The sequence below is a fragment of the Myodes glareolus genome, chromosome 19 (assembly GCF_982192425.1).
Source record: "Myodes glareolus chromosome 19, mMyoGla1.1, whole genome shotgun sequence".
Lineage (NCBI taxonomy): Eukaryota > Metazoa > Chordata > Mammalia > Rodentia > Cricetidae > Myodes > Myodes glareolus.
The window spans coordinates 47,354,171-47,374,038 of NC_142044.1; the positions used below are offsets into that span (position 1 = coordinate 47,354,171).

General features: G+C 37.0%; 1 protein-coding gene across 3 annotated transcripts in view; it reads right to left on the reverse strand.

The window, feature by feature from the left end:
• Nucleotides 1–19,868, reverse strand: part of Smc1b (structural maintenance of chromosomes 1B) — a 71,174-nt gene that overhangs the window by 27,566 nt on the left and 23,740 nt on the right. For 2 of the 3 annotated variants that reach the window (XM_085678536.2, XM_048444943.3), the window contains exons 10-15: nucleotides 15,065–15,250; nucleotides 12,549–12,728; nucleotides 9,859–10,005; nucleotides 2,484–2,621; nucleotides 1,924–2,040; nucleotides 854–960 (exon numbers count right to left, since the gene is read on the reverse strand). In XM_085678536.2, the coding sequence (XP_085534662.1) occupies nucleotides 854–960; nucleotides 1,924–2,040; nucleotides 2,484–2,621; nucleotides 9,859–10,005; nucleotides 12,549–12,728; nucleotides 15,065–15,250 (875 nt within the window). The remainder of the gene's footprint in view (nucleotides 1–853; nucleotides 961–1,923; nucleotides 2,041–2,483; nucleotides 2,622–9,858; nucleotides 10,006–12,548; nucleotides 12,729–15,064; nucleotides 15,251–19,868) is intronic. The other variant, XM_085678537.2, reaches the window with a different exon arrangement.

Consider the following 19,868-nt stretch of genomic DNA (forward strand, 5'->3'; position numbering starts at 1 on the left):
ATAGCTCATGATTTATACTATGTTTTAAAATTTGGGAACTAAGGCAAGAGAGATAGATGGCTCTTGCTGCCTTCTTAAAAAAGAGCAGAATTAGGTTGCCAGCACCCACACTGGATGACTTCTAACTGCCTTAACTCCAGCTCCAGGGGTTCTGACTCTCTCCTGTCCTCTACAGAAAGTTGTTACACATGTGCACATAGCATATATAGAAACATTCACATATAAACTTGAATCTCTAAAATGAAATAAAGTACAACATGAAAGTTCTTGTCCCACTACTCACTAGTTTCCTTCGTATTTTTCTTTACTTCCTATGTGAACTTTAGAATCAGTCTATCAAAAAACATCCTTATAGGTAGTACAGATTAATTTAAGAAGAAATCAACTTTTGTTGTTGCTGTTTTTTCGAGACAGGGTTTCTCTGTGTAGCTCTGAAGCCTGCCCTGGAACTTGCTCTGTAGACCAGGCTGGCCTTGAATTTAGAGATCTGCCTATCTCAGCCTCCCAAGTGCTGGGATTAAAGGTGTGGACCACCACTGCCTGGCAAGATAACTTCTTTATAAAAAGAATGAGTATGCTTTCCTTTTTGTTATAGTTTCTGCTAAATTTCTTTGTAAAAAACTGAAGTTTTACTAGCTTCTCTATCCTCTGTAGTACTGAATATGAAACCCAGGCAGACCCTTGTATATATAAGACAAGTGATCAATTACTGAGTTATAAGTCCAACATCACTAGCTATTTCTTGATGAACTGAAATAAAGTCTACCTCAAGCATAATTCCTTTAAATTAGGGAATAGTTATTTTTGAAATGTATACCAATACTGCTTACCAATATTTTTAAACAAAAATTACCTTTTTTGATCATTTTCTTGCTGCTGTTTAACATGTTTGTTCTCAAATTCACGAATATTTTCCACACCAATTTCTTCACAGAAGTCTTGGAATATTTCATCTTCTACCTTTCAAATTATTTTAAAACAACTGATTTAATAACCATTTTTAAAAATACACAAGCAGTGCTATAATTTTTTACTTTTAGTTTTTCCTGAATTAGTCAAAAAGCTAATCAGTGCACTCAGCCCAGTACTTTCTCTTTCTTATCTCCACAAACTACACTCATGTTTTCACAGTTGTTATTCAGAAAGCTACATGAAAAAGCTCATGAACTGGATTTACAAAATGGTATTATGCACTGTCTGATATAAACCTGTGGAGAGTCTATTTACTTTAGCCCTACTAAAATATAATGTTCTACATTAAAAAAGAAGATATCCTTTATATGAGTAAGATGAAACATCTTGGACAGTAAAAACAATTCAAAATTAGAGGACAGAGTCAGTAATAAATTCCAAAAAATCTGGCACAATCTTAATCCAACAATAATATCTAGCTTCAAATATAATAGCATTTCAATAATAAGTCATGTTAAAAACTTGTGGATGTCAGCCAGGCAGTGATGGTGCATGCCTTTAATCCCAGCACTCGAGAGACGAAGGCAGGCCTGTGAGTTCATGGCCTGCCTGGTCTACAAGAGCTAGTTCCAGGACAGGCTCCAAAGCAACAGAGAAACCCTGTCTTGAAATACAATAAACAAACAAACAAAACCCAAAAACCAAAATAACCCAAACTTGTGGATTTCAGTTAAACATAAATGTGATAAGACTTATACAGTAGTAGGTAGCATTAATGCCAGTGCATAACTGAAACCGTGGGAAACTACAAGAGGTCCATAATCCTCTGTACTGGTAGATTCTATTCTGATATTATGCTCTATTCTGGGCATGAGTGAATAACAACATCCAAAGGATGATTTTCTGAGCTAATCTTGAATCCACAGTTATGTGTACACAGTCAAGAAGCCCTAGCTATGATCTAGAACTATATTCTATATGCCATTTAAAAACAAGTACAATATTTATCACCTTATCTATTCTATCTTGAAATTCTTCAATTTTTTGTTGCTGATTGTTGATTCCTTCATTCAGCATAGCACACTGAGACTCAATATTCAGCAATTCACTTTGTAGCTGAGATTGCTCCTAATAATAAAAAAAATTCTGCTTAAGAACATGACTATTTTATACAGTAAAACTAAAAACATGATAGATGTCTTTTACAGCAAACAAATGAAGAATTGTTAGTTACAATGGACCCTGGCATAGCCAGATAACATGATTAAATACTATAGAAATTATCAAGGACTGTAACAAAATCTTAAAGATGGCAAAAAGTACCTACAATTACATGTTATATAAATATCATTCTTTTTTTTCTTCTTTGAGACAGGATTTCTCTGAATAGCCCTGGCTGTCCTGGGACTCCCTCTGTAGACCAGGATGGCCTCAAACTCAGAGATCCACCTGCCTCTGCCTGCCAAGTGCAAGGATTAAAGCTGTGCACCACCAGTGGTATCATAAATACCATTCTTAAATTCTACTCTGTGATACGAATTTCCACCAATCTTTAGACAAGTCTACATTACCCGGTAAAATGCAGCAAGGTGCTTCTTTTTAAGCATCTCTAGTTCATTTTGTGAATATTTGAGTCGTGTATTAGTTCCTTGTACTAACGTCTGTATTTGTTTCAGATCTGTGTCCTTGCGGAGTGTCTTCATTAATTCCTAAACAGAGAAATGTGAGAACTTTTTAGAGTGAAAAAGCACTTTTACTATTCGGTGCTTTCATAATATTCACTGATTTTACACACAACCATTCAACTTCTTCTGAAAAAAGATAATGTGTGTGGGATGTAGAGCTATCTCAGAGATTAAGAGCAATGACTGTTTTTATCGATAACAAAGTTCAATTCCCAGAACACACATGGCTCACAATCATCTATAACTTCAGTTCCAGGAAAGCCAATGCCCTCTTCTGGCCTCTGCAGGAGGCATCAGGCACTCAGGTGATACACAGACTATGTGCAGGTAAAACACCCATAAACATAAAAAGGGGTGGAGGTGCTGGAGAGACTGCTTGGTAGTTAAGAGCACTGGATTCTCTTATAGAGGACCCTGATGTTCAATTCTCAGCACTTACACAGTAGCTCGTAACTGTCTGACTCTAGTCCCAGGGAATATCTGATGACCTTTTCTGGCCTCCATGAGAACTACATGCATGTGGTGCATAGACAAACATTTAAGCAAAAACTCTCTTTCGCTATACACACATGCACACACACAATTACATATATGTAGTGGCATTTCAACAATATTTTAATAAATAAAGACTGCCTGAAGATCTGAGACTACAATAACCCCATTACAGACCAGATTATGGTAACATGCACCTTTAATCCCAGTAGCCACACTAGTTGCCATAGAAACTGGGCAGTGTGTGCCTTTAATGACAGTGGTGTACACATTTAATCCCAGCCCTAGAGAGGATTATTAAATGGGAGAAAACAACTCTCAACAGAGAGTCTCAGACTCTCTGGAGATAGGATTGCCCTTTTAGATTGAGGTCAAGGTAAGAGCCAGTGGATGGCTGTTTTACTTGTCGGATCTTCAGATTGAACCCATTTCTGAGTTTTTTTTTTATTAATTGTGCCTCATATATATACACACATTACATATAATAAAAATAAAATAAAATAGACTGGGTGCATAAGCACCTTTATCATCTGGAATAAGGTAGCATACAACATTCACAAAAAACTACCACAAACTTTCCAACAAAAAATACAGGCATGAAAAGTGAAAAATGGGCTGGAGAGATGGCTCAGTGGTTAAGAGCATTGCCTGCTCTTCCAAAGGTTCTGAGTTCAATTCCCAGCAACCACACAGTGACTCACAGCCATCTGTAATGAGGTCTGGTGCCTTTGTATACAAAACAAACAAACAAACAAACAAACAAATAAATAAAAAAAAAGAGAGAGAAAAGTGAAAACGATGCTAAACAATACATATGTGTTTATATCCCAAGTATTAATGCAAGACATTCACTATAGTGAGACGTATTTGTCAAAGGTATTGTTTATTTTGCTCTGCCTTTTTTTTGTTTGTTTTTGGTTTTTTGAGACAGTTTCTCTGTAGCATTTGGAGCCTGTCTGGAACTAGCTCTTGTAGACCAGGCTGGCCTTAAACTCATAGAGATCTGCCTGCCTCTGCCTCCCAAGTGCTGGGATTAAAGGCATGTGCCACCATCACCCAGTGGGATTGTTCTTATTTAATGTCTGTAAGCAATGGATATTCTTTTCCTTACACTTCACTGGAACTATGTATTGAAATTTTCAAGACTTATTTACAAGAATAAAGCAACCTCAATTTGTATACCATCAAGGGCATGTCTTCTTATTTCCTGGTCATATAGGTGTTGTCTTTCAGTCACTAATAATTGTGTGTATGTGTACATTTCATGAGTGTGTAGTGCCTGTAGATGCTGGAAGAGGGCATCATATCCGCTGGACCTAGAGTTACAAGTGGCTGTAAGCTGCCCAACATGGGTTCTGGGAAACAAACTCAGGTCTTCTGCTTATAGCCGCAAGATCTTTTTTTTTTAAATTTTTTTTTAATTTTACTGAGCTCTATGTTTTTCTCTGCTCCCCTCCATGCCTCTTCCCTCCCCTTCAACCCTGAGTCCCCATGCTCTCAATTTACTCTGGAGATCTTGTCTTTTTCTACTTCCCATATAGATAAGATCTATGTATGTCTCCCTTAGAGTCCTCATTGTTGTTTAGGTTCTCTGGGATTGTGTTTTGTAGACTGGTTTTCTTTGATTTATGTTTAAAAACCACCTTTGAGTGAGTACATGTGATAATTGTCTCTCTGGGTCTGGATTACCTCAACCAAAATGATGTTTTCTAGTTCCATCCATTTTCCTGCAAAATTCAAGATGTCATTATTGTTTCTCATAGCAGCAAGATCTTTTAACTGTTGAGCCATCTTGTATTAGTCAAGGTTCTCTACAGTAACAGAACTTATAGAATAAATCTATCTAGAGAAAGAGAATTTATTAGAATGATTTATAGGCTGTGGTCCAGATAATCCAAAAATGGCTATCCATGAATGGTCCAAGAATCCAATAGTTATACAGTCCATGAGGCAGGATGTCTCAGCTGGTATACACTGGAATCCTGAAGAAGTAGGGTCTAATGCCAGTAAAGCAATGGACTTGCCATCAAGAGAGTAAGCTAGCATAGAGTGAACCTTCCTTCTTCCATATCTTTATATTATAGAGAAGTACCAAAAAAAACCCACAAACACTTTCTAGTTCAATAGTTGTGTCCTAGGGTTTCTCTTGCTATGAAGAGACACCATGACCACAGCAACTCTTATAAAAGAAAACATTTAATTGGGGTGGCTTATAGTTTCAGAGATTTATCCTATTACCATCCTGGTGGGACATAGTAGTGTGCAGGCAGACATGGTGCTGGAAAGGGAGCTGAGAGTTCTACATTTTGATCCAAAGACAACAGGAAGTGAACTGTGCCACACCGGGTGTAGCTTGAGCCCCTACAGTGATACATTTCCTCCAACAAGGCCACACCTTCTCCACCTAGGTCATAACTCATAATAGAGCTACTCCCTATGGGGGTCATTTTCTTTGGCATCACTAAAAGCTACATACCATGTACCAAGAGATGTGCTAATCTGTTCAAGTAAGGACACATCTGGTACAGCAACTGAAATTGGAGTGAGTGATTGAGATTTTGATAGTCAACTGTCATTTTCCACAATCCATCTATACTCCATATTAGTCAGAGTTAAAGGGAGATGTGATGGGAATTATTGCCCTGTATCTTTCAAGTCCTTGGTGACAACACTAATTTCTGCAGTTCCTGGGGATGTGATGCTGTTTTTGATTCACTATCTTCCTTGGCAGAAGCTTCAATTTAGCCTTTCCAACCAAAACAGCCCTCATTCTGCATGTCAGAGAACCGTGTGATGTTTCTGCCAACTTCTAAGTATATCTACCCCAATTATACATCCTGGGAATGTGGAAGTAGACACATGATGAGTTTGGGGATCCACTGAACCTACTTAGTTGGACTTCAAGCAAAACTCCATTAATCACCTGATCCCCGTAAGTCCCTACTTTAGTTGGAAGGCTACAATGTTTCTTGAGATCTCCAGAATCAGTGTCAGTTCAAAACCAGTATTCAACAGAACCCCCCAAACTCTTGTCACTTCCTTTCCCCCAGTGCACAGTTAACCTTGTAAAAGGCCATAGGTCTCTCTGGGGAAGGTCTGGGGGAAGGTTAACAGTAAAACTTCTAGGTATTTCGTCAAGATCCTTCTTCAGGAGAACGGAGAACCTGGCCATCCCTTCATCCAAGGAGACTAGGTCTGTAAACTGGCTTAAGTCTGGAAATTAGTTCATGAGTCAAGATTCCCTTTTGTCATAATCCAATGTAAACTTTTTTTTTCATTTGTTTGAGAAGTTTTACACTTCTAAAGATTGAACAAAAATACAATACACTTGTTATCTATTTCATGCCAAGAAACACCATAATTGATTAGCCAGTACCAAAGGGCCATACAAATCAAGTCACTATAATATTCAATTTGCCTATGCTAACCATTACAGGTCAAGTCATTATGGACATTCCTCTGTGCTGCCCATTATGATAACTGCAATCACCTTGATTTCGGTGATTCAGTGGTGCCACCTGGCCCTGCTACTTCAGGGTTAATTCATCCAACAGAGCATCAGCATCTCTAGTCCTAAGGTCTGGCACAAGGTAAAGGTTGATGACAAAAACTCTTCAAATGTGCTGGTGCTCCTCTCACAATTTTACATCTTAGAGAATTAGTAAAGAACATGACTTCTAGGATTTTCCATGGTAGAGGATTAGGTTTTACAAAGTGTACTCACTCTTTGCATTGCAATTTCCCTGAGTCTTTAAAATCCCTTCAATAACACTAGACCAAAGGATATCAGACATCTCTAACTCCTCTTAAGTAGGCCATCTTTTGAAAACTGCTTCAGCCAACCTTTCAAACAGACTCTGGACACCTCCCCTACTTTTATTTTAACTGTTCAATCTTCCATATTAAACCTAGAATCTCTACTCAGGGGGCTAATATCAATAAGCTCACCCTGATTCAGTTTTATGTTTCTTTGACCATTATCCCTCACCCTTAAAATACATTCCCAAACATATTCCCTCAGACTTCTGTCTGAATGAATTAGCAAACTCATTAAGTTCTTTATTAGTATAGTGCACTTCTTCATGGACTACACTTTCTATCTCCCATCTAAGTCTGCTTTGCCTAAAGTCTGGTTGTAGGTCTAGAGGCAACTATTGGTGGGTCCCAAAGGATATCAGTATTGTCAAAGACAGAAAAGACAACATTTCAAGGGGTGGCAGCATATCCTCTGTGAAGAATGGAGAGACTACTTCCTTAGATAAATCCTTGAGAATTTGAATGTTCAAAGTTCTCAGCTTCAATAGGGTTCTCCTACACATCCCCATTCCAAGTTATAGGATCCCATTCTTTACCAATTAATGCCCATACTTTAACTGCTGACACCCTCTGAAGCTGAGACTTGAATTTTTTGCTGTAATTCAACTTTATTTTTATTTTCTGCAACATGAGCTGTGGCCACTGGAGAGAAGATTCTCTTCCAGGTCACACTTAAGAAAACTTTAGATTGTTAATGCACATCTGGAACTGGTCAATTTTATCACTAAGTTTATTGCTGCCTTTCATCATATTCTGAGATCTTTAAGTTGGTTAATTGTATCATGAGTCTTGTTCTTTTACTTTGTCAATTTATGTGGAGATGTTAAGAGCAAGTGACCAGTATCATCATTTTTCCTATTTTTCCACAAACTGTCAAAGTTTTATATATAGTCACAAAGTCTGCACAATTGATGAACCAGGATAATTAAGTGCATTTGTCTCAAGTTTGAAAAGTAGTTCATACTATAGGCTTTCAGTATTCTTCATGCTTCTAAGAGAGGCTTCAATAACTGGAGAAGCTTCGGTAACTGTAAGTGCTGTAATAGGGAAGCCTATTACAGATACTAGAAATATTCATCCTTATACTTCTGTTACTCTAGAACCACTTTCTGGTACCAAAATATGTATTAGTCAGGGTTCTCCAGAGTTAAATGAAACTTATAATAGAATGGATATCTACCTACCTCCTTCCTACCTATCTATCTATCTATCTATCTATCTATCTATCTATCTATCTATCTATCATCCATCTATCCATCCATGGGATTTATTAGAATGACTTAGACTGTGGTCCAACTAATCTAGCAATGGCTGCCTATAAACAGACGGTCCAAGAATCTAGTAGGTCCTCAGTCCACAAGGTTGGATGTCTCAGCTGATCTTCGGTATATGCAGAATTCCATAGAAGTAGGTTCAATGCCAGTGAAAGAATGAACTTGTTGGTAAGGTGAGAGCAAGCTAGAAAAAGATGGAAGCTCCCATACACTTATGTAGGCTTTCACCAGATGTGGCCCAGATTAGAGGTGGGTGTTCCTACATCAAAGATATGGATTAGGAGTGGATCTTCCCACTTCAAACTAAGTAAAACTCCCTCCCAGATGTGCTTTTCTATTTTGGAATTTTAATTTCAGAAGTAGTCAAGCTGACAAACCAAAATAGCTGACAACTAAGAATAGCCATCATACATCTCTTCATCCCTGAACCAATTACTCTTTTACTTGGCATTTTCATTAGGCCTAGCTGTTGAATTTTATAAAATACCTTTTCTATACATAAGCATACTTTTATAATTCATATGCTGGATTACATTACCAAGTGTGCCCTAATTAGGCTGTGATAAAACCACTATGACCAAAAACAACTTGAGGAATAAAGGGTTTATTTCATTTCTAGGTTAACAGCCCATCATTGAGGTAAGTCAAGCAGGAACTCGAGGGAAGCAACCTAGATGTAGGAACTGACACAGAGGTCATGAAAGAATTCTGCTTACTGGTTTGCTCCTCATGGCTAGCTAAGTCTGCTTTTGTATAGCACCTAATACCACCAGCTCAGGGGTGGCACTGCTCACAATAAACTGGGTTCTCCTGTATCAAACATCAGTTAAGAAAATACATCACAGGCCAATGGTAGGAGTATTTTCTCAATAGAGGTTTCCTCTTCTAAAACAACTCTAGATTATGTCAGTTTGACATAAAACCTAATCAGCAAAGTGTTATAGCCAAAATATTCATGTGTTTTGGGAACAAATTTTACCTACTCATATAAATTCTCTTACTATATTGATGAAGATTCTATACTAAAATTTTATTCAGAAATTATTAGAAATAATACACTTAGAGTTGAAGAAATAGCTCATAGGTTAAGAGTACTGGCTCCTATTGCAGAGGACCTCAGCACCAACATGATGATTCACAATCTTCTGCAAACACAGTTCCTGGAGGATTTTTCTTTTTGACATGAGTCTCAATATGTGGGTCTGGCTGTCCTAGAACTCACTATTGTAGATCAGGCTGACCTCAACCTCATACAGATCCACCTGCCTATGCCTCCAGCGTGCTGAGATTAAGAGTGTGTGTCACTATGCCTGGCCAAAATAAATCTTTTTAAAATTGCAAAGAAATGTACAACATATATGAGTAAGTACTAATTTAGTTATTATACAAATAACTTAAAATAGTTAACAATACATAATACAAAAATATATGCAGGAAGTCAGATGTAGTAGCACATATTTATAATACTAGCACTTGGGAGGCAGAAGCAGGTATCTGAGGCCAGGTTGGTCTATATAGTGAGTTCCAGAATAGCCACAGTCAGCCCGTCTCAAAACACCAGGAAAGAAAAATAAAAAGGCACAGGAAACATGCAACTCACAGAACTTAATAAGGAAAATGACTTGGTTTTGCATAATTACTTTCCTTAATACTTTGTAACTTTTATGATAAGGATTTACCTTTAGCTCTTGGACTAGTTGGCCTCTTTTTTCTCTTAGGCTGTGCATCTCCTTCTCATCCCAGCATAAAGCTTTGTGTTTTAAGTCACTTGATCCTCCAGAGATCACTCCAGATTTTAAAAATAGGGTTCCATCAAGTGCTACTGTCTGTTATCATAAAAACATTTTACCTTAGAGAAATGTATTTTAAGACAATTTTTGAAGTTGAGATTTTATAAATGTGAAAAACACTTTCCAACATTTACTAATAAAATACTGCGTTACGAAGGAATACAACTACAAACATAAAACCAATTTTTAACTAAGGCTAGGCGAGAAATTAAAAGCAACCACAGAGGTTTAAAATAAGTTGTATAAGTCCATTCTCTTTGGAGGCAAACCTTGCTCAGCCTAGTTATAGTAGGGAGGGTCTTGGATCTTCCCCAAAGCAATGTGCCTTAACCTCTCTGAGGAGTAGATCGGAGAGGGGAAGGTAAAGGGGCACGGGAGGTAGTGGGAGGGAACTGGGATCAGTATGCAAAATGAAAAAAGATAGTTTGTTTTCTTTTTTTAAAAAATAAAATAAATAAATAAAAGACAAGGACATGTAATGCATAAAAAGCTGTATATTAGTTCCAAACTTATATATAATACTAAGAAGCAAAAATTATATTTAACATCAAATAATTTGTATTACATAATCCTGTTTTGACTATTCTGCCATATATATAAATAGCCTACTACAAAAAACTACCTTAATAACCTTAGGATACTCCAAAACAATTGCATTCTCCAAAATGAATGTAGAAAGAAATTTAAAGTCAAGGTATAAAATTGCCCAGAGTTTATAGTGTTTTAAGTGAGTGCTTTAATGGAATAAATTAATCAATTTTCAACATCTTATAAATGTTTCTACTTAATTAGAATGAAAAACATTTCTGGCCCTAGCCCCCAGCTGCTTTCCCCACAGATAATCAAAATTTGTGTATAAATTCTTAGATATTTTTCTGGAAATACGCATGTAACAAATGTCTTCAGGGATCATATTTAACATTAGTGTACATATCTCAGAGAAAATGTAAGGAGAAAGAACCTAAAGCCTTAGTCAAGCATACTAGGCAAGTACTCTACCCTCAGCCTTATATAGTTATTTTACTGATATCCCTTTTCCTTAGTTTTTAAAAATTTCTGTGTATCAATGATTTGCCTGTATGTATGTATATATGTGTGCCATGTGCATGCCTGGTGCCTACAGAGGCTAGAAGATGGCATCAGATCACCTATAAAAAGAGTTGTAGGTGGTTGTGAGCCACTATGTCGATGATGAGAATTGAACCCAGGTCTTCTGGAAGACAAGTACTCTAAACACTGAGCCATCTCTCCAGCCCTGTGAGAAGCTGTGTCTTTTGTGCTTGCTTATTTATTTATTTATTTATTTATTTATTTATTTATTTATTGAGACAGAGAGTTTTAAGTAATCTAAACTGGCCTGAAACACAGTGGATAGCCAATGATGACCCTGAACTCCTGATACTCCTGCCTCCATCCTCAAAGTCCTCTGGGCTTACAGATATGTACCACCATGCCTAGCAGAATTGTTGATTTTACACTGTTGTTTGTTGGCATTGTTAGTAGTTTACACATGCTGCTATTTTTAAATAAACTAGACTATTTTGCAATGTCACTTGAAATGTAAAACAAAACCACAAATTGCAGATGAAAGAATTTCTGTGAAAATGTGGTATTTATACAAATTGTTTCACCAAATCTAAAAGACAGAAGAAAAAAATTTTACATTTCTGGAATATAGTTGAGATACAAATAAACCAGATTTAAATTCTGAAATACTAAGGACAAGATATAATGAGATAAAGAACGTTATGAACAAGAAATAAAGTATAAATGTGTGTTAAATGAAGGGACAAATAGCTTTAATTGAGTATATAATCTTTAAAAATCTCTTTTATAAGGGTTGGAGAGATGGTTCAGTGATTAAGGCTGGAAAGAGGTCTCAGAAGTAAAAAGCACTGGTTGCTTTTCCAGAGGTCCTGAGTTCAATTTCCAGCAACCACATGGTGGCTCACAACACTCTATAATGAGGTCTGGTGTCCTCTTCTTGTGTGTAGACACTGTACATACAACAAATAAATAAATTAAAAATACATTCCCATTAAGATATGCATGAATAGAGAATGTAAAAAAAGCAACAAAAATCCTTCCTGTTATTCAAATGTAACACATAGAAAAATGCAAGGAAAATACAGGGATCAGCAAGGGTGTATATTCCACACAGTGAAAAACTCAACTGCCTTAGGGTATTATAATAAATCAAATTTTTAAAATACAACTTGTGATAAAGAGAACGTTACAGAAGTTAATTTTATAAGAGTCAACTGAAGAGCTAAGGATGTAGCTCATTTGGTAGAGTGCTTGCTTAAATATACAAAGCCCTGGGTTCAATCCCTAGCACATATACAACTGGGCATGATAGTGCAAGCCTGTAATCCCAGCACTTGGGAGGCAGAGGCAGGAGACCAGAAGTTCATAGTTATCCAACATCAATTGAAGCCATATTAGGTTGTCCTAGGCTGGTTTTCCTTATTAAAAATAACATACAAAAGCAAGGGAGAGAGAAACAGATAGAGAAAGGAAAAGAAGGAGAGGGAGAGAGAATGAGAACACTTAACCGGAAGTGTGACCAAGTCTCTCACCTTCCGTCTTTCAGGTCCACTGAATGCAATATGTCTTGCTTCTTCCACTGTCTCACAAACAAGGCCATTTCCACAAACAAACTGAATCACTTTCTTTAGCTGAGGAAACTGAGTCTTTATAACATCAATCATCATTTTACAGCCCTTAATTTCCCTTAGTCGTTCATTGACTGGCTTGATCTGAAGGGTGAAGGGAGATGTAGTAAATTAGTTATATTAAAATAAAAACAAAATGCCTGTTATATTTTTTCACAGTATATCCAAGCATTAACAATTTGTTCTTATATGCAATGAACTTTCAGTAAGAACATAAGAAACTTATGTTTCACATTATATGATAAAATATTTTTCAAAAATAGAAAAATTTCATCAAAAGCCAGAAGGAACTTCCAAATTCACCTGCCACTTACTAGTTGAAACATACAATATAAGAAGTGATTTGTGTTCTTTAAATCATAAACCATACTGGAAGGCAGTTGTCACTTAGCTATGTACCCAAAAGCAGTATAACACTTACAGATTTAAAATAAAAACAAAAACCTCTCTGGGCTGAAATGACAGCCTTCATATCATAGATGTACTTTCAGGTTTCTATCTACAAGTCATAAATGTATCCATTGTGTATTACTGAAAACTATCAAATATGATCTCATTTCTGTTAAACAAAACAAAAATCCCATGTATACTAAAAGGTATATATACATATGCACATACATGAGAAAGACAGATATATACACATATGCATACATATGTTGATATGGCCTGAACGTATAGAGAAACCCTTTAAAGTAGAATTTAAGAACTGTGTAATAAAAAGATATTCTTTTTATAATCAATATATTCCTATATAAGGTTCTTTTTTACATTTATTTATTGTGTGTGCATGTGCGTGTAGCTGTCCTCTGCATGACTCTGGAAGTCAGAGGACAACATATGGGAATTGGCTCCTTTCCTTCTACCATGTGGCAGAGGGACTGAACCTTGAACTCAGGTTGTCATGCTTAGTGGCAAATGCCTTTATACACTGAGGCATTTGATGGCCCAATGTAAAATTTTTGTTTGTTGTCATTGTTTTTTCCTATATAAGATTTTAATTTTTAAAAAATTTTTGCCTGTATATATGAATGTGCACCACATGCATGAAGTGCCCACAGAGGTCAGAAGAGAGCTTCATATGTATGACCTACGACTAGAATTAACAGATGGATGTTAGCTGCTATGTGTTGGGAACCTATCCCAGGTCTTTTGTAAGAGCAGTCAGTACTAAACCATTGATTCAGACTCTCCTGTATCAGAATTCTGTAAATATGTGTTTGCTTTGAAAAATGAAAAACAAATAAAAATTATTTTTACCATGCATGGTGGCACATGCCTTTAATTCCAGGACTCAGGGGGCAGAGGCAGGCGCATATCAGTGTTCGAGGTCAACCTGGTCTACAAAGCAGGTTACAGGACAGCCAGGAATGTTACACAGAGAAACCCTGTTTCGAAAAACCAAAAGCAAGCAAACAAACAAACAAAAAGAGTTTAAAGCCAGCCTGGTCTACATAGCAAGTTCCAGGTCAGTCAAAGCTACACTTTAGAACTTGTCCTCCCTAAGAAACAACAAAAAGATTTTAAAGGCAAATGAGTTAAGAATAAAACTTTGTTTTGGGCATACACATAAGAAAAACTATGGAAGCAGAGGACAAAAGGTGAGCATGACCTTAAGTAACACAGTTAGTTAGTATTTGTTGGTCTTACTCCTCTATGCAGGCACTGTGCTAGGGAAAGATCTCTTGCAACAGTCCAACAAGGTTTATTTATTCCTTTACTTCATAGATAAAGAAACTGAAGTTCAGAAAACTCAAGAACCAACTGGTAGGGCTACTTAGGAGTAGCACCAGGAGCTATGATGGACCGGCCTGTGCTCTTAACCACTATGCCCTCTGCCTGCAGTTCAGGGTTTAGACCACTGAACAAAATAGAACATTTTCTTCAGTTGTCAGCGAAAAGAACCTCTAAAGAACAGTAATGACAAAGTTCCTTTTCTAGTTCAGGAATTTAGATTAAGTTATGTTAATGTATTTTAACACACATCTCAAGACTCAAAATTTGGCCTACTCTTTAGATTAGGACCAGACACTTACACTTGAGTTACCAATATGTACGTCTTAACCCAGTTCTTATACTTTGCTACAAAACAGAACATATTGTTGGTAGAAGGCAGAGCAGTGTACTTCTCCAGTTATGGAATTGAAGACATTAAGGTAGAATTGAAGCAAAACTAGATTAGGTAGAAGTAATATAAATCAAGAAAGATAGCAGTTGCTTGATATTATTCACCCGCCAGTTCAGAAACACCAGCCATTCGAATGACTGGCTAACTGGCATCCAAATTACACCACCACCTCTCACCCGACCCTTGTCCCATAGCTGCCAGTTTGGAGCAACAAAGTCATTAAATTAAAGACATATTAAAATAAAGACTTCCTAAATTTGGTAACTAATAAATATCAAACATTAAAATTTCTTACATCAAGGTAATCTAGAGCAAGGAAAGTCTCAGGTTCAGCTCTTTTCTCCTTCAGGACTTGAATACAATCTTTTGCTACCTTTTCTGAGGCTACAACAATGGCAACCATGTACCGGCCAAAAAGCTTAGTCACAGCGAGTTGGTATTTCTTATGAATAGGATGACACAGATCAAGCAGTCTTCCAAACTTAGTAAGTTTCAAAACAGGAGAAGAAAACAAATACATTAATGAAAAACATATAATTGTTTTCTAATGTAACAAAGCAGTATAAATAACTATATACAATTTATATGTCTAATTTAACAGTCATTCAAAATTCAACTGAATGCTTAAGTACTTTTAATGTGAACAGGTGTTTGCTTTCTCTAATAGACAATCTCTTGACTGTTTTCCTACATTATGAACCAACTGCCTTCTTTGAACAGTAAGTGACTGAATGAATCCATATTCCTGCTCTACTAACTCTCCTTGGAGGACAGGACATATAGGTGGGAGACTCAGCATATGTTTTGTAAAAGTATACTATTTGAATATCTCATGCTCTCTCTGGAGTTTTTAACTAGCATGTTGTTACAGGGCAATTCTATCCTGTTTGGAAAACACATTTTATTTAGTGGGGGGGATTAAAAATTGCTTCTTAATGTAAAATCCTGGAGGAACCCCTTAATGAGAGAACATTTGAAGTTGCCCCCAGATTTTCTGGCTTTTAAAATTAATTCCCTTCATGTGGGAAAGGAAACACGTATGTATGTTGTGCTTTTTCCCAAATTAAGACATACTAGGTCAGAATTTTCAGAATTTAGTCAATTAACCAGTTTGGTTTCTACAGAGTTTGGAACAAGTAATTCTATATTTAAACTGCTGAGCCATTTCTCCAGTCCTTTCTCCTTCTTTTAAAAAGAAATCTGGCCAGGCAGTCATGGTATACCTTTATAATCTTAACACTCAGGAAGTAGAGGCAAGTGGATCTCTCTGAGTTCGAGTCCAGTCTGGTCTACAGAGCGAGTTCCAAGACAGGCTTCAAAGCTACAGAGAAACCTTACCTTGAAAAAGCAAAATAAATAAATAGGTAGGTAGGTAAAATAAATCTGTACTATAGCCATTTTCTGCTGGAAGTGGAAAATGCACGTTCACTTTCTGGCCACCCAGACATAAATAGTCACACAAAAACTATATTATTACAACACTGTTTGGCTGATGTCTAAGGTATATTTCTAGCTAGCTCTGACATCTTTTTTTCTGTGTATTTTCCATCTTTATGTAGCTTATTATGTTTTTATTACTTTATTTCTTTTTACTGATTTTATTGAGCTAAACATTTTTCTCTGCTCCCTCTTCCTTGCTCCTCCCATTCAACCCTCTCCCATGGTCCCCGTGCTCCCAATTTACTCAGGAGTGCTTATCTTTTTCCAGTTCTCATGTAGATTGGAACCATGTATGTCTCTCTTAGGGTCCTCATTGTTGTCTAAGTTCTCTGGTATTGTGAACTGTAGGCTGGTTTTCTTTGTTTTATGTCTAAAAGACACTTATGAGTGAGTACATAGGATATTTGTCTTTCTGGGTCTGGGTTACCTCACTCAATATGATTATTTTCTAGATCCATCCATTTTTCAAGATATTATTTTTTTCTGCTGTGTAGTACTTCACTATGTAAATGTACCACATTTTCCTTACCCATTCTTTGACTGAAGGGTTTTTAGGTATTTTCAGGTTCTAGCTATGACAAACAATGGTGCTATGAACATAGCTGGACACATGTCCTTGTGGAACAATTGAGCATCCTTTGGGTATATACCCAATAGTGGTATTGCTGGGTCTTGAGGAAGGTTTCTGAGAAATTGCCATACTGATATCCAAAGGGGCTGTACCAGTTTGCACTCCCACCAGCAATGCAGGAGAGTTCCCTTTACCCCACATCCTCTCCAGCATAAGTTGTCATCAGTGTTTTTTTTTTTTTTGGTCATTTTTTATAAACTGGATCAAGAGATGAAATATTTGTTTGGTTTTTTTTTTATTTTTATTGAGCTCTACATTTTTCTCTGGTCCCCTCCCTGCCTTTCCCTTTCCCCTTCAACCCTCCCCCAAGGTCCCCATCCTCCCAATTTACTCAGGAGATCTTGTCTTTTTCTACTTCTCATGTAGATTAGATCTATGTAAGTCTCTCTTAGTATTCTCATTGTTGTCTAAGTTCTCTGGGATTGTAGTTTGTAGGCTGGCTTTCTTTGCTTTATGTTTAAAAACCACATATGAGTGAGAACATGTGATAATTATCTTTCTGTGTCTGGGTTACCTCACTCAAAATAATGTTTTCTAGCTCCATCCATTTTCCTGCAAAATTCAAGATGTTATGTTTTTCTGCTGTGTAGTACTCCGTTGTGTACCACATTTTCTTTATCTATTCTTTGGTCGAGGGGCATTTAGGTTGTTTCTGGGTTCTGGCAATGACAAAGCTGCTATGAACATAGTTGAGCACATGTCCTTGTAGCACGATTGAGCATCCTTTGGATATATACCCAAAAGTGGTATTACTGGGTCTTGAGGAAGATTGTTTCCGAATTTTCTGAGAAATCGCCACACTGACATACAAAGGGGTTGTACCAGCTTGCATTCCCACCAGCAATGCAGAAGTGTTCCCTTTCCCCCACAACCTCTCCAGCATAAGTTGTCATCAGTGTTTTTGATCTTGGTCATTCTTACAGGTGTAAGATGGAATCTCAGAGTTGTTTTGATTTGCATTTCTCTGATGACTAAGGATGTTGAACATTTCCCTAAGTGTCTTTCAGTCATTTAAGATTCCTCTGTTGAGAGTTCTCTGTTTATGTCTGTACTCCTTTTTTTTTTAAATTGGGTTATGTGAACTTTTGGTGTCTAATTTCTTGAGTTCTTTGTATATTTTGGAGATCAGTCCTCTGTCTGATGTGAGGTTAGTAAAAATCTTTTCCCATTCTGTAGGCTGTCGTTTTGTCTTGTTGATCGTGTCCTTTGATTTACAGAAGCTTTTCAGTTTCAGGAGGTCCCATTTATTAATTGTTTCTCTCAATGTCTGTGCTACTGGGGTTCTATTTAGGAAGTGGTTCCCTGTGCCAATGCGATCCCATTTTCTCTTCTATAAAGTTAGGTGTGACTGCTTTATGCAGAGGTCTTTGATCCATTTGGACTTGAGTTTTGTGCATGGTGATAGATTTGGATCTATTTTCATTCTTCTACATGTTGATATCCAGTTATGCCAGCACCACTTGTTAAATATGCTTTCTTTTCTCAATTTGATATTTTTTGCTTCTTTTTTTTAAACTTTTTTTTTAATTTTATGTGCATTGGTATGAAGGTGTCAGATCCCCTGGAACTGGATCTTCAGACAGTTGTGAGCTGCCATGTGGGTGCTGGGAATTGAACCTGGGTCCTCTGGAAGAGCAGTCAGTGCTCTTAACCGCTGAGCCATCTCTCCAGCCCTATTTTTTGTTTCTTTATCAAAGATTAGGAGTTTGAAGATGTGTGGACTGATATCCAGGTCTTCTATTTGGTTCCATTGGTCCTCCTGTCTGTTCTTATGCCAATACCAGGCTGTTTTCAGTACTGTATCTCTGTAGTAGAGTTTGAAGTCAGGGATTGTGATGCCTCCCAGAAGTTCTTTTATTGTACAGGATTGTTTTCGCTATCCTGGGTTTTTTGCTTTTTCATATGAAGTTGAGTACCATTGTTTCAAGGTCTGTGAAGGATCTTGCTGGGATTTTGATGGGCATTGCGTTGAATCTGTAGATTGCTTTTGGTAAGACTGCCTATCTTGGCCATTCTTACAGGGTTAAGATGGAATCTTAGAGTTGTTTTGATTTACATTTCTCTGATGGCTAAGGATGTTGGCTCTTACATCTTAAATTAACCCATTTATACTAATCGACGTATCACCAAGAGGTTGTAAACTACTGGCAAGGTTCTGGAGTCTTTCTTCTTCAGCAGCTACATGGCATCTCTCTGATTCTGCCTTCTTTCTCCCTGAATTTAGTTTTTCTGCCTGACTTCTATTCTGCCCTGACACAGGCCAAAGTAGCTTCTTTATTAATCAATGGTAATAAAATATATTCATAGCATACAAAGGGGAATCCCATATCACTGTGCCATTAGATATGATGGCTGCACTAGTGGATTTTTTAAAAAAAACAGAGTTGTTTCATTTTGCTATGAATTGAAGAAACAAGATTTTGCAACCCAGTTCTATTCTATTATCCATCATTCAAAGTAAAGATTGAGCATAACACAAAAGACTTGGTGATACATATCTTAGTTGATAGAATGCTTGCCTAACATACATGGGGCCTTAGGTTTAGTCCCCAGCAAAACACAGACCGACAGTCAGACAGACAGACAGACAGACAGACAGACAGACACACACACACACACACACACACACAGAGTTCCCTGAAGAAAAAAAGAGTTTAAGAAAGAGAATTTAAAGGAGATAAATTAGGTAGCCACGAAAATGTAACACCATGAAGGTCAATGGCAAACATTTTGAAACAGAGCAATGATTGTCAAATACTAAAAACCGGATGATAAGGAAATCAGAGGGCACACCGAGACATAAGTGGGGCCCCTGATATAATAGAAAACAATGTTGTGAGGCTATCACCCCATGTGATAGAGGTTATTATTGTATTTTGCCAAAGAAAACTATTAAGTACTACTGGATACAGTCAGAAATGAAAATATGGCAACTATGCTTGCCAAAAATCACGAAGAACTTTAGTGTTGAGGTTTCTTGTTGTGAGGACCAAGACTACTTCATACCATGTCTGGGAGTATTGGTCAT